The sequence below is a fragment of the Drosophila bipectinata genome, chromosome 3L (genome assembly GCF_030179905.1).
Source record: "Drosophila bipectinata strain 14024-0381.07 chromosome 3L, DbipHiC1v2, whole genome shotgun sequence".
Lineage (NCBI taxonomy): Eukaryota > Metazoa > Arthropoda > Insecta > Diptera > Drosophilidae > Drosophila > Drosophila bipectinata.
The window spans coordinates 13551832-13566978 of record NC_091738.1 but is presented as its reverse complement, the minus strand read 5'-3'; the positions used below and the strand labels follow the sequence as shown (position 1 = coordinate 13566978).

General features: G+C 45.1%; 3 protein-coding genes across 3 annotated transcripts in view; 2 read left to right on the top strand and 1 right to left on the bottom strand.

Moving 5' to 3' along the window:
• Window positions 1–88: 88 nt before the first annotated feature.
• Cpr65Eb (Cuticular protein 65Eb) lies at window positions 89–1039 on the bottom strand. The gene is made up of 2 exons (XM_017240754.2): window positions 951–1039; window positions 89–882 (listed from the first exon to the last, which is right to left on the bottom strand). Exons 1-2 carry the CDS (start codon window positions 960–962, stop codon window positions 358–360), a joined length of 537 nt encoding a protein of 178 aa, XP_017096243.2. The 5' UTR covers window positions 963–1039; the 3' UTR covers window positions 89–357.
• Window positions 1040–4756: 3717 nt separating this feature from the next.
• Cpr65Ec (Cuticular protein 65Ec) lies at window positions 4757–5467 on the top strand. The gene is made up of 2 exons (XM_017240757.3): window positions 4757–4912; window positions 4977–5467. The coding sequence occupies exons 1-2, from the start codon at window positions 4901–4903 to the stop codon at window positions 5352–5354; spliced, it is 390 nt and encodes a 129-aa protein (XP_017096246.2). The 5' UTR covers window positions 4757–4900; the 3' UTR covers window positions 5355–5467.
• Window positions 5468–6561: 1094 nt separating this feature from the next.
• The window catches only part of form3 (formin 3), a 26751-nt gene continuing 18165 nt past the window's right edge, over window positions 6562–15147 (top strand). The window contains exon 1 of the mRNA XM_017240857.3: window positions 6562–7089. The gene's annotated coding sequence lies outside the window, so the exon portion shown is untranslated. The remainder of the gene's footprint in view (window positions 7090–15147) is intronic.

Sequence of the window (15147 nt, the reverse complement as noted above, 5' to 3'; positions counted from 1 at the left end):
GAAACCCAAATTTTTTCGTGTGTTTCCGCCTCGGGCATGGCCATATGCTGGCGTCTGAGCCCCGGCATTCATAGTATAAACAACCATATTAAATTGTATTTTTCTTTTATTACATTATTATTATCTCTGGCAATAAATGTCAACGTCAGTCGAGCCGACAACGGACACGGGACACAGGACACGGGACACGGGTCCCAGGATTGAGGACTGTGGAGGAGCCCTGGAGCTTGTTGATGTAAATGTATGAGGGTCTATATATACACAGAATGGGCGGATGGGCGACTGGCTTCGACTATGCAAACAGGCAGGACATGAGGCGAGCTGGATGGATGCCTGGCAGAATCCTTGCTGGACGGCTTACAGCTTCCTGTCGTAGGGGAGTCCGGCTCCGCCCACAGCCACCGCCACAGCTGGCGCAGGCGCCAGCAGAGGTGTAGTGGCCGGCTGCAGATACTGCTTGCCCTGCTCCAGACCATGTCCAGCGTGTCCACGGTGTCCATGACCATGGGCATACTCCTCGGTTTCCTCCTCCGGATGGTTGCGGTTCCACTCCAGCGACTTGAGGATGGCCTCGGGGATCGGAGGAGAGGTGGGCAGGTGCTCACCCTGTGGCTGGAATCCGTTCTCGTCCGCGGTGTATGTCAGCTGGATGAGCTGTCCCTCAGGGGTGTAATACTGGGAGGAACCGCTGGCGTAGTAACCTCCTACACCCTGCTCCTGCTGGGCGATCCCGTTGGAGGTCTCGAACTGGTAATTGTAGCTGCCGTCCTCCTGCTTCAGTTCGTTGACAAAGCTGCGGATCTCGGCATGGGCGTCGGGGGAGTCGGAAGGACGAGCCTCCAAGGCGCCGGCCAGAGAGAGCAGGACAACGGTAGCAACAAACTGGAATTAGATGGGATTAGGGCTGGTGTTATCCATTGGGGAGCAGAGTCCTTTCCATTGTGACTTACGATCTTCGACATTTTCGCCTGGCTTAGATGGGAGATGTGGCTTATGGTTTATTGGCTGGTATTAACCCTAAGAGCTAAGCTGTGTTTGATGCCTTAGTGCCCTCGACCCGGCACTTATATACCCCAGAAAATCCAAATTGATCTCCCAAACGAAAGTGAGGAAAGCAGCCATTAGATGGTAATGGTCAGATGATTGGGACTCATCACATCATCACCATCAACATATGGTATTTCACAGCCGAGAGCCACAGAAACGGTTGCAACGCCAATTATCTCGGCTCCAGGTGGCCCAGTCCCTCCTCATCCCCACCGTGGATGAGTTTCATTAAGAGTTTCAAGTGAAAACGAAACGAAATACCCACTGACCCGACCCCGAGGGTCAAGAAACTTTTCGGCTGCTGCCGGCACTCTCGAGTAATTAAGTGTTTGTGTTAATTCATTAATTATCCACGACCAAGTTACACATTCGCAGCACACACACAAGCTATATATGCATAAGACTTTACGAAATCCATCACTATGGATCGAGATAAGTGGCACCATTAAACGGACATGGCTCGTGCCCGGGTGGGTGCTCCTCGGAGCGTGAAATGGCCAAAATGGAACACCTCCACCTCCAGCTAATTGTTGCTAATTTCCATAAAGTCCGAGCGGAAGCAGGTAAGATGCTAATCGATCAGAATATCGAATGCAGTGGCCTATATATTATATCATATATGTACATATTTCCTTATCCATCAGTTTATAATTTATGGTTTCGAATATTTATTAATTTATTCGCATTCTTTAAAGCGTATCGATATTGTGTAAGAGCCTTGGACCTTTAGGAATTTTTATCATAATTGAATGTGAATTTAATAAATATTTTTATGAAGCTGCCACAGAGAATACACATACATACATGCATCCTGTGTGAAGCGCTTGCAACAAAAATAAATTCAATTTCCATCTGGTGTGCAGAGGCGACTGTTGCCCAAAGGGGATTTTTCTTCACAAATACGGCCATGTTGGTGTTGCCTTAAAACTTATCTTTAAACATTAGCTATGGGAAGTGTTTAAAGTGCGGCTTGTAATATCACTTGTAAAGCCTAAGATTAGATGAATTTATTCGCTCAAAGCCCACGATTCACGAATCAATTAGTCCATGATATTATGGCAAATGAACGATCAAAAGATGTGAATTCGAATGCTGAAAGGGAAACGGACTTGAAACATGCAAATTGAATCAAGTTTTGATTAAAAATCCATCAGCCAGCCTTAAAACAACCAGATATATGCAGAAATATGTATATTCGTGCAGTCGTCTGCCCAAAAATCAAATGATGGAAAACCAATTAATTGATTTTTTTTTTTTTGGTTCGATATTTTTGGAATAAAGCCAGCCGTGTACTGATTTAATTTGTAGCTACAAGTGCGAATTTGCCAAAATCCCCCTACCCGGGCCGGGCCAATTGCCAAACCGATACCGAATCGAAATGAAAGTTGCAACTACAAACAATTAGCAGGCCATTTCGTCTCTATTTGCTGAAGGTCGTTGCGGCAGAGATTTTCGAAAGTCGTTGACTTTGTTCGGACGTAGTAGTACACAGAAAAAGCCCCCAAGGGCCGACCTTCCACGCCCAACGCCAACGCCTGCTGGGGGACTTTGTTGTTTTCTGGCCATTAGACTGGCCGATGGGCTTCATCTGCCGCAGAATCAGACGGTGGCCAGACCCACCACGCAGATGAGTAACCCCTCTGAATGAAACTGTATAAGCAGGCCATAAACGTGGCCAACACGTCTGCTGCAAGCCGGGCTTGCGTTGACAATGTTTTAATTAATTAAGTTTGCTAAATATAACAGCTCGATTGGCTCTGAATGAGTGAATGTAGAGCACCGGAGTGGCCATTAAAATTCAAATGCTAATCGCAGATACACTGTTACTTATTTGTTGGGCTTTTTAGAGGAATGGGGAAGAAGTGGCTAAGCCAGAGACACTATTTTTTTGTTCAGTGGTCCAAAGCCCTGCCCAAACTAAAGCAGAAACGGCGACCTTGGCTGGGACCGGACTGGACGAGTTGTCGCCTCCGAATGTGGGTCAATTAATGTGGAGCAGGTTAGCGTGAAGAGCTGGAGGAGAAGCGCCCAAGGAGTAGCCGTCTGCAGCAAGTCCCCTTTTTATTTTTTACAGCATCTGCCTCTTGCCTCTTGCATCTTGTGTCTTGTTTCTTGTATCTTGTTTCCGCTTAATGCGCGCGAAGATGGATTGATGCCCTAATGGATGGACAGATGGACGGATGGGCAGATGGATGGATGGGGGCCATAAGGAGCAAGGAGCAAAGTGTGCCAGAAGGGGTGGGCCCGGACTGTTAAGTACAGCGGAAGCGGCTTAAGGAAACAGCAGCCATCGAATCGTAACAACTTTTGCCTTCATTTAAAGCCGCCCAAGCGACTGCCACTGGACAATTGTGTTGCCGGCAAAAAGCAAATACGGTGGCCAACAGAAAAAAAGAAGCAAATTGCCGAACAGCCGGTTTGGAGCATAAAAGCCGAAAGTAACACCAAAAAGGCAAGCAGAAAGCAAAAACAGAGGCCAGGCCAAAAAGCAGATAATGCCGCCAATGCTGATGTTGCCGCTGCTGCTGATGCTGATGCTTCTGCTCCATGCGACATCCATGTTGCTGGCAGCACATTCACTTTTCTCCCGCCCCCTCAGAGATTCATTCGCATCGTGGTCTGGTCCGCCTTGTTGCCAACCTAGCCATGTATTTATTAAGGGCCAACTCAAATCTTTTAAGGGAAACAGCATGCGCTCTTATTGTTGGCCACTCTAGCGATGGCCATCTGACACCTTTAATATGCCCAATAAAACCTTTTAGGAGGAGACTTTTAACAGATTTTTCAAACAAGTATTCTGTTGGGAATGACATCAATAAATCAAATATTTTATAAGCCAAGAGTAGTTGTAAAATATTTGAGATTTATCATAAGATTGAAGAAGTTCTTTAAAGAGCCTTAATCGTGAGTCACGCTAGGTCCCGACTCCTCACCAGTTTTCTTATCAAAACTTAATACAAACTTGCCCGCTCCCCTGTCGATAAACTGTCGTACTTTCGGACAGTCTGCCAATGTTGGGATTTTCGGCTGATGCCACACGGTGGGGCAAGGTCGTTCGTCTGCGCCAATGCCGAGGCTGAAGCAATGCCAGGCAGGTTCCCCACGTTCGCCTTTTTCATTTTTGGCCGCGCCGCGACGGACCGGGACGGGCTGGCTGATTTTGTAATAAATGAATGGCGTTGACCCAGCATGTGAGGTTCTTAATCGATTTTGCCGATTTTGGAAACAATTTATTACAAAGTTTTCGCATACGATTTAAGCAGAAGGGCTAAGCGCTACATTTATAAATGATCCTGCAACCCAATCCCGACACAAGTCCAAAAGTAACTTTAAAGTATTCGATGATGTTAACCTTTTGGCTGCGAAACTATAAATTGCGCTAAATACCCCGTCGAACAATTGGCGTAGGTGCTAATAAAAAATTAGTCCCCCCTCTCTGGGGGCTTGGGAATTGATTAGCCCCAACCACAAACTTTTAACCAAAAGGAGCATAAAGTTTACGACCAAAAACTATCTCACACACACGGAGACCGGAATCACCAAAAATAAAACAGAGTGTAGAGTGACGGAAGAGCCGTGTTTTATTTTTTGGCGAGTGTGCGTCTTGTATCTTGTCTCTGTGAGGGGCAGTTCAGGTTCAATGCTGCAAATTATACGCAGCGTTGTTGTTGCTGCCCCTGGAGCTGGTGCTGGTGCTAGTGCCAGTGCAGGTCCCCAGCCCCGAGCAGATTGGCGTGCCAAAATGCTATAAATGCGCCGCCGCTCCAGTTCAGTCACATTCATTCTCGTGGCGAGTTCACAGTGACAACAAGTCAGCCCAGCCCAGCCCAGCCCAATCCCAAACCATCCCAAAATGAACAAATTCGTAAGTCCAGCAGGCTTTTGATAGATGTTGGATAAGTAGTAACATCCTCTACCCCCCACTACAGATCGTCCTTGCCGTCGCCGCTCTGTCCGTTGCCTGTGTCCAGGCTCGTCCTGATGCCTTCGACGCCGCCGCCGAGACAAGGGAGTACAAGAGCGACCTGAAGGAGGATGGCAGCTATCAGTACCAGTACCAGACCTCCAATGGCATCGCCGGCCAGGAGGCGGGTGTGGGAGGCTACTACGCAAGCGGTTCCAACGCGTACTACGCCCCCGACGGCCAACTCATCCAGTTGACCTACACGGCTGACGCGACTGGCTTCCACCCCGCCGGCGCCCACCTGCCCACTCCCCCACCCATCCCAGCGGCTATCCTGAAGTCCCTGGAGTACATCCGCACCCACCCGCACCAGGAGACGCGCCAGGGTCAGGGACGCTTCTAAGCGACTGTTGGGGTTAAACCATGTTCCACGTTATCCGAGTTAGGCTTAAGTCATATCAAATAAAGTAAACATCGATTGGGGTTGCTAAAACACTCCCAAAAATTAAAAACAAACCTTATTTTAGTTGTCAGTGAATCCATCAGACTTTCATCTCATCTGGAGCATTTCGGTGTTTAACATTGCAAAATATTCGCTAATTGACCGATGAGTTAAATTCGCATGTTGGGCTTAAAATACTTTCAAAAACCTAAAGTGATTGGTTACTATTTAAAGAGTTAAAAATAAATGGCGTTTGTAACCTAAAATATACTGATTGACTTTGCGGCGGAGTTCACGACGTTTTTTACAATGTCACCAAGAGTTAAGGAAGTGTATATAATTATTTACCCTGTTTTAGTTTAAAAAATAACAATTTAACAGTACACTTTTAGATGTACCAAGGCTATTCCATAAATCCTCACTATCAAAAGCATTAAAGTTTTTTTAAAGAATAATTTACACCAATTATCTTATTTCCAGGGAAAAGATAATAATATATAACAGATTATTTTACATATTTTGTGTAAAAACAAATCATACGAATAATAGTAAAATTTTTAAACAATTCGCGCCGATTATTTTATATTTTCCAGGGCTGCCATTTTGAATTCTGAAATGGTGCTGGCATTCACAGCGAAACGCCGACATCGCCATTTTTATTGCAGCTTCTGAAAGCAATCGATAGTTTGTTGACGATGGCGCATAATTTAAATTTTAAATGTTAAAAAAAAAATGTTCCCCAAGAAAGTGTGATTTGAGTTTTGAGTTCATACAGAATTGAACACAAAAATTATAAAAAGAATAAATTTCTAATATATAATATAATATAATTTCTAATATCCTTGGCTTCAATTAAAAAATTAAGAATTTTTGCAGAAAAGCTTAAGTTGTTTATAAATATAATTTGATGTAAGAATCTTATATAACAATCAAATGACTGACTAATAATTTAATATTTTGATAGTATCTTTAAAACGTTCTTGAAATTTTGTTTGGAAATACGAGTTCAAAACATATTTTTAGCCCCCATCGAACTCGAACTTGTTGGCTGGGGTCTGATCGTTGGGGCCGTTGCGAAGACTCTCTCGTAAGAAACCGAAGACTGAAGCGCGCAAGCTTGCCGCGCCGCTTGGATTCGTTTTCAGTTTTCAGTTACAGTCGCTCGCGATCTCCCAAACGAAACGGTTCATTTCCGCATCCGGCAGCAGGTGCGCAGGTGTAGGTGTGTGTTGTGCGTCGAGAACTCCGAATGCAAAGTGCATGTGCAGCGGTCAGCTTGCCTTGCATTCGATTTTGATTCAATTTTTTGTTTTTGGCTCAGGTCTGGGCTGGAACCAGCTCTGAACCAGCGTTATTTTGCTTTGGTGTTCTGCGGCTGCGCGACTGCATTTTCAATAAACGCGTTTTTGCTTTTGGCACGCCGAGCTGCGTGGGCGTTGCAAAGCCGCGAAGTGTCTCTGTGTGTGTGCATTAGCTAATGTATTTGTATGGCTAATTAAAAGTTGCAGTTGCAGCAGCACAAACCGCAAAGTGGCAGCCACAAGAACTACTGACAAAAGCGAAACAAAGTGCATTTGATATTACGATAACTGGAAACCAAACTACATACTACCATTCCCGAACCCGATCGGCTATCGAAATTGGATTGGAACACAGGTGGTGTTTCCCCCAGCAGCGCCACAAAGCATTTTCCATGGTGAGTTTTCCCCGCGTGTTGCAGCGTTTTTTGTTATCAACTATTAAGTGTTTTGTTTGCCCATTAGCAGCGGTCAGCTGTGATAATATTTATAGCAGTTTTGTGCCCCCAACGCCTCCATCGATGCGGCATCGCAGCGATCGCTCGAAACTAGATCAATTACGCGGAACCATATTGTTCTGATAAGGCTGTGGCGCCCGCAACCGTTATTTTTTACCACAATAGCGTTAGGACAGTTTCTAGGTGTGCTGCGTATACGTAATATTTTGATGGTAGGCTTGGAAACTACTTAAAAAATATATGTTCCTTACAAGTTGCTGAATAGTTTTTCATAGTTCTTCTTAGCCAATGTTGACTGTTCATACACATATTCGACATGGATTGCGAAAATCGGTCGTAATCGCTAGATAAATAAACAATTAATTAGCGCGAGCATAATGTGGCACCACCACGGACAGCTCCCAAGTGAGCTTACCTTGCTCTTTAAATCTCAAAAGTCATAAAAATGTGCTGCTCGTGTGCCGACGGGTTCCATTTCGTTGCTCGAGGGAATTAGAAGCTGTGTTCAGATCTTTGCCGATACGAATCAGATTCGCATTTTTTATACTTTATAGATGGAAGCCCAGACAGCCAGAATTTGAGCAAGTGGGGCGGCTACCTGCCTTTCGGATTCTGATTCCGAGAAGTGTTTTTGGTCATGATATGCCCCAATCTGGATCGAATCGGTCCCACCCCTCGGGGCCAAGGAAATCTCCGCCACCTTTTCAAAGCGAGGCGGCTTAATTCAAATTGATTTCATTTCGGCTGCTCCTCTGCCCCCTTCTGAGTGTGGCTTTTGTGTTTTTTGGCAAACACTTTGAAGTGTCAATTTGTGTTTATAAAACTAAAATTATTTATCAGGCCCGGGCCATCGCATGTGGGCAGCGCAAACAGTTAAGAGGAGAAAAAGCCACACAAAACCTATACATTTCATTCGCACTCGGATCGCTCGATGTATATATCTATCTATCTGTTGGCTGCAAAGTCAATTGCCAAATATGGGGGACTTGCTTGTGTGTGGTTTAATGTCACACTTACACACCAGCACTGCCACTAGCACTGGCACTGGCACACAGCGAAGATAAGTGTAACTCTTTGCCTGTCAATAGCTGAGCTTTGAAAAAGGAAATACCACTACTTGTTTTGCCAAAAGTCGCTGAAATAGTCACTGGCTGGGCTGCCTTTCCTTTGTCTCACAACCCAGCGAATGGGAACTGAAATCTGAAATTTGCATGCGTCCGAAATGAATTTATCTAATTGTTATCCAAGCTGCAGGCACCTTTTAGGGCATCCCGATCCGCGGCATTATTAGCTTCCCAACTGACGAGAGAAAAGCCAAGATTACTCAACATTAGCTCGAAGTCTGATGTGACTAATAATCGTAACTATCGGGGAGCGTTACTAATTGCCCAGGGTCTGGGATTCAAGCTTTAGATAAACAGAAAGCAATTTATTTAATTCATATTCATTGGAATGCCATTACGGAGCTAAAGAGGTTCTAGCTAATGCAGAAAGTATACTAACCCACAAAGCAAAATATTTGCATTTTTTAATCTTGATAAATATGATCTCTTCATTAGGTTTCTCGCTTTCTTTAAGATTTTTTTTATAAATTCCACCTAGCATATTCCAATATTTCACAATTTTTATGAACTGACAAAATGGCAGCTCATTTCTTATCACTTTCATCTTAGATTCTATAGCTTTTACTTCCAAGACTCTGATCTTAGAACGCTTCTAGCGTATTAAGTGGTAGTGGCAGGTAACACACTAAACCACATCCCCATCGTACACCGTGTATTACTGCCGTTTCATTCTTTTGCGTCAACAAGCCAAATCGAGAATACTAATAAAAAGTGCGGCTCCCTCGCGTAATTCGCTGGCCAACCTACGATCGCCCAGGGTTCTTTGCATTGACGGCAGCTGCTGCCGCTTAGAAACCAACCAAACAGCAACTGCAAACAGCAACTGGCTGAAACGAAATTAAATAAAATAAAATAAAAACAACACAGCACTCACTTGCAGCCAACACCGATGCAATTGCATTGGCAGTGGTAGCAGCAACCTGAAGCAACAGCAGCCGCTTATTTAATATGCAAATGAGCGCATAAAGGCGATTCATGGCAGGGACAGGGGCAGGGCGTAAGATTATTTGCTAAACAATAAATAAGCTGCCAGCCAGCAAGCCAACCAGCCAACCAGCTAAATGTGAATGAATGTGTGACTGCGGGAGTAATTGTTATTCAGCAGCTGACGGGAGGATGCGCAGCCGCTGCTTGCAGTTTTTTTTTGAATTTATTATTAGTGTTTCTTAGGAGCCATATCGAAATCCAAAGACAAGCTGCCCACGCAACAAACAGCCGAATGATTTGATGTGGAAATAAGCGATAATTATGCGAGCACAACACGACGTATGAGTAATTTGCGTTTGCAATTAGAAGCAGGCGCCGACTTCGACGTGCTGAAATGTTCAAATTGCAAGTCTTAATCTCAAAGAATACAGCTCAGAACACCAAACAAGCCAGCAAACTAACAAAACCACAAAAAGTAATAACAAATGCGGCCAGCAAGCCACCAAGCCAGCCAGCCAGCAGCTAAGAACAAAAAAAAAGCAAACGAAAAGAATCCAAGCAACTTGACAAATGCTGTGGGTGTTCGTGTTGTTGTGGGCCCACGTTTAAAATTAATAATAAAGTACCCAGAGTGTACTCACATCACAGCTACAGCCACAGCCGGGGCAACAAAAGAGTTGAATATTGAAAAAAAACATAAGAATTCGAGTGCTTTGGTAGCTCAGTACCAGCAGCCATAAAACTTAAATATGTAATAGCTGTTAAGCAGCCGGAGCATAAATAACTAAAGAGCTCATCAAATCGCCGTAAATCAGTTCATTTAAATTCTGAGAACCGAGCGGAAGGAGGACGTATGTAAGTTGTAAATAATAATAATAAATTTTAGGGTTTTTTTTTTGTCAAACAGGAAGGAGTAGTGGGCTGGGCCCAGACTTTACAGTCTACTTATTCAGCCGAATTTGAATCAGAAAAGAAATCGCACAGTTGCGTTCCCTATATGGAAGTTCTCTCGCTTGGCCAGCGTGTCGTATGCGTAATACGAAAGCCAGTCTTCTGACCACTGACCGACCCATCCAAACCAAAATCCCATCCAAAGACGGCCCACACTCGCGTAAATCGAGACAAAGGCGGATAGGAAATAACTAACCAAGTCCAAGTTGGCCAGCCATCTCTATCTCAAAGCCAAGTTGTTGCTTTGTCCATTTAAGCCTTGCCAATTTTGGCAACTTGTCGACCACTCGCTCGGAGCTCTCATCTCCCAATCGACCGATCGACCGACCGACCGCCCATGCAATTTGCTTCCCATATTAATTTATCATTTATAAACGATTATTGTTATATAAATGAAATTGCGCGCCCAAAACAAATTAAACTAATAATAGGAAGCGTTTTTCACGCTTTGAGATGCTTAGTGGCCCGGCTCTGTGTAATTATTGACTTAGTCTTTGGCTTTGCGGCATATAATTCGCAGAACCGATATGGAGTCTGTATATGGGAAAAAGAGCGAAACGAAACACTTCCGCCCCTCGATTAGCTGGCCCAGTTTGCGATTTGGGTCTCCCTAGCTTTCTTCTGACCCGAAACCCATTTGCCAATATCGGAAAGAAACCATTTTCTAGGGCGGCCCAACCATACTTGGCGGCAAAGTCGATTACCTTGGCCCGCCGTGCCAGCAGCGCAGGTGAAATTTTTTTTTTATACGCCCGCCTAATTTGTTTGCCTCGTTTGTCTCTCTAGTTTCTGCATAATTTTCAAATAATCACCGATCTCGGAAATTTGCATTCTTCGCCGCCCGAAGATCGCAAATTCATAAGCAAAAGACAAATAATGCGTCAATAAAATGTCAAGCAAGACCGAAGGTTGAGCAAACAATTGCTCATTATTTGGTGTTATTACCCTCCCGCACAACAATAACTCACGTTAGCCAAAAAGAACACTACGGATGACTGATGTCTGAGCCAGAAAACACAGTCTACGACTATGTCATGGCTGCTACCGCAAATAAATAAAATGATTTAAGATAATATTTAATATGAAAACGAATAATGCCTTATTTGATCGACAATTATCAACCAATAAAGACTCGTCCATTATTGCATAATAATATTCCCCGGCCAGATGTCCCATTAATTGGCAAATAGGGTGTAGCCAACTTCGTTGAGAGAATCGCTAATTTGGCCATTCGTTTCTGCCACTTCTGAGGTTTTATTTGGAGGAGAATAAATATTTATTTGATGTGATGGTGGGACTCCTTCGACATCACATGCATAATGTTTAATGTCTGCTGTTTGCGACTTGAAGGCCGTTTGGGGATTCTTGGAACGTCTAATTTCGCCAATCGCCGACTTTTTATTAAATTTTCGTTAATTTACGAGCATCGCTCGACCGAAAGCGGAAATTCTCAGCTAATCGACGTCAGTTAGAGCAACTTGCTCACAAAATAAACAGTGCGCCGTCTAATCCCCATGTCGGTCTCTGTGGCAAGTCAAGTGCCGCCCTGAGGTTGTGTTTATGTTTTGGCGCCTTTGGGTTTGTTTGTCTGGGCTGCGGTTTCGTTGCGGTTATTCTATTAAGGCCCGAAATCTGCCTTTTCTGTATTGATTTGCATCTATGCGAGCGAGTGGATTGGTTTGGTTTCGGCTTCGACTTTGGAGTGGCTCGGATCTGGTTTGGATCTGTAGCTTGGCATTTGCGGGAACTTGTTTCACCTACATTGTTTTGCGTTTCCGCAGCTGCGTGTGCGGCTGAAAGTGTCTTTGTGCCTCCACTGAGATAAAAGTTCTAACAAAACTCACTGAAAGAACCGATGAAATTGCGCTCGTCACCATTAACAGGCTACGAGTCCAAGGTCCGAACCGAGGAACCCGTTTGAACTTTGCTTCCAAAACAATCATGCAGAGCTAAGCTGCAGATTTCAGCGGCCCATCAAAACACGGCCGCGCCCATTACAAATCGATCAATCAACGCGATCGGAGCTGCGATCGCCCCCAAGTCCCTGGCGGACCTTAGACTGTTACCGCGGAGTGTACACTGTACAGTGACCGCTGCAACGGTAAATTACAATAATTTATGCGGCCGCCTTGCTGGCATTACAATAACTCGAATAATAACCCCAGCGCCCGGCCATGGCTAATAAAGTGCGTAAGCCATAAATCGCCGAGTGGGAGACAAAGCGGGGAGCACACATACTTGGCGAATTGGATGAAAAAATGGCAAAGCCAATGCCAATGTTCCGAGAGGTGATCGGAGGGATAAGCCGGCGAGTGGAGGGGCCTCTCGGGGGCAAGTCATAAATTCATTTGTTTTCATTAAGCCACTGCTTTGGGGCCTCAAACAGGAAGGAAACAAGCTATCGAAACTCGAATGCTCTTCAGATCGTGGGAGGGTAATCTTGCAGCACTCCAACAGTTGTTTAAACCATTCTGATTTGTTTGTTCAAGACAGTATCTCAAAAGACAAGGGTTTTGTGGCTTGAAGAATGTCTGCTTCGGTTTCAAAGTGTAGAGTTATGTCATAGAGTATCTCTATTACCTTAAGAAGCCATCGCCAGGTGTTAATATTCAGCTAGGCGTTTATAGGTCGCCAGGGCCCAAATAAGTTGGCCTGGGCAGCTTATAGGCTTGCCAATGCCCGGCACGTACGCGGATATCCGTGCCCAATACCCAAAACCCATCCCGATTCCCAGCTCCCAGGCCAGACCAGACCAGACCAGCCAGTCAAACTCCCCCCAAAAGTAATTAAGCACGCTGAATGGCCGTCGATTTGTAGATATATTGGAAAAGCCCTAGCCCGGGGCGCCTATCACCAGAGCCATCGATCGTATGTGCTTTGTCAAATTGAAATTATGCACAGTACTGGATCTTCGGGCCTTCAGATAGAGCGATCACTGGCTTACGTAATTGGGAAATGCGCCCGCGGATGGCATGGGATGAATCTGATCCGATCCGATCCGAGTGGAGTGCTGTGTAGTGCTTGGGAATTGGGAGCGCAGCCGTCAAGCATCAAAATCCAGCTGACAATTGCAGACAGGCAATGAGCAATGAGCGATGAGCTATGAGCGACGAGAAATGGCAAATTGCTGATCGGAGATCATGCAAACACTTCCTCGAGAGCCAGGTATCCCTGCTAGTCATGTAAGAGCTTAAAAATAATTTGCTCAAATAAATCAAAGTCATAAAATGAACGCTACATGGAGTAGCGAAGATCACTTGCCGCTCTCCACTTCACTTCACTTCACTACAGTTCAGGTCGGTTTAGTTCACTCCGGTACGATCCAATCCAATCCAATCGCAAAAATGTTGCAATGCCTAATGTTGCTGATTTTTTGCTTTGCTATCGCATAAAAGAATTTAATGAAATTTAATGAAATGCTATGCGATCGCAGACACGACTCGCCAGATGATTGCCAGAGAGCACTGGGAAAAAGTCTGAAAAAGTTAGGATCGGCATGGAACCGAAGCCTTGAGCTTATCTTCCAGTGCACACTTGTACTTTGTTGCAAATCGCCGCCGTCTGCTGTGAATATGAATTTGTCTCTAGGACATTTTCGCAATTAATTGAATTATCGTCGTCAGCTCGGTTGTCGTGAATGGCAAAGGCATCGAAAGATCGATCGGCGGCAATCATAGTCGAGTGTCCGAGTGCTGTTAGTTCGATTGGCAGGTCGCCTTGTCTGGGCCGGGGAACTTTTATGGCATTTCGGGTTGCAAGTTCCCCGCAGAATATGGCATTAACATGGCTCTATGCTGCAGTACCGATGGGTTACCAATGGGGTGTGGCAGCGAATCACTTGCCGCAGAACCACAAGCCGCGCTCTAAGGCTGAACCGACCCGACAAGCTATTAAAATCAGCCACGCTCCATTAGAGCCCCGACGCCGGCTTCGCTGTCAGCATCATTTACGCCTAATTAAACAAATTACTGCATGTTGATGCTCCGAGCTGCAAGTGGCAAGCAAATCGCGAATCGCAAATCGAGTTTCAAGTTTGATTCGCATCGCGCATACGCCCCGTGGCCCCACAAAATCTCACAATGAAATCTTAATTGTGAGACAATAGCCGTAGACAGCTAAAGCGTTTACTATTTATAAATAGCCCAAAGCGAGCAATAAGCCACGAAGACAATGCAGCGAGAAGTAGAGTTAATGCTTGCAGCTATCAGGTTACTAGTTAGTACAAGTTCACCAGCCAAACAATGGCATGTAAAGCGTTTTTTGGGCCATAATGAATGCGGAATACACTTCTATCTGAAGCTCATACCTCCAAGATAGTATTAGAGTCATAGAGAGAATGATACGATTGCCTACCTTTTTTGAAAATACTCCAAAAGCTGTGCTACTTGCCACTTTTTGCACGCCGTGAGTGCCTCTGTCAGTGCCACTCTGCCACTCGTTGGGAAACAACAAAGACAAACGAGCGGCGCTGTGGGCGATGCGACTGCCTAGAGATCCGTGGATGTATATCTCTATTTGCAAGCTGCCCCCCAAAATGAACCAAAAACATGCAACGACCGCGAAACATTGACCAACTAATTCGCCAGTCACGTGGTGTGGCCTGTGCCGCTCAAGAAATGGGAGCAATCTGCGCTGGTTTTATATTTACGATTATGTGCTCACCTTTATGTCGATTGCGATGTAGTTCAAGTTCGAGCTGGCGCTGCGGGGATCGCGGACTCCGGGCTGTGGAATTGCGCAAGTGCGGCCACCATCTGCGCCGAAAGGTAAAAGTAACGAAGGTGCCTGCTCTGGCCTTTAATCACTGACTGTCCGACTGTCAGAGCAACGCTTTTCACGCTTGTCACTTGATATCTTTTTTCCCCTTTGGGCTCTTAATTTATGCAGTCTGGGTCTGCTTTGTTCAAGTTAGTTGTTCTAACGCCAGACAAGTGCAGCCGACTAGGAAGGAGGGATCTGCAAAATGTTGAACTTACATAAATGGCAACTGGTTGCC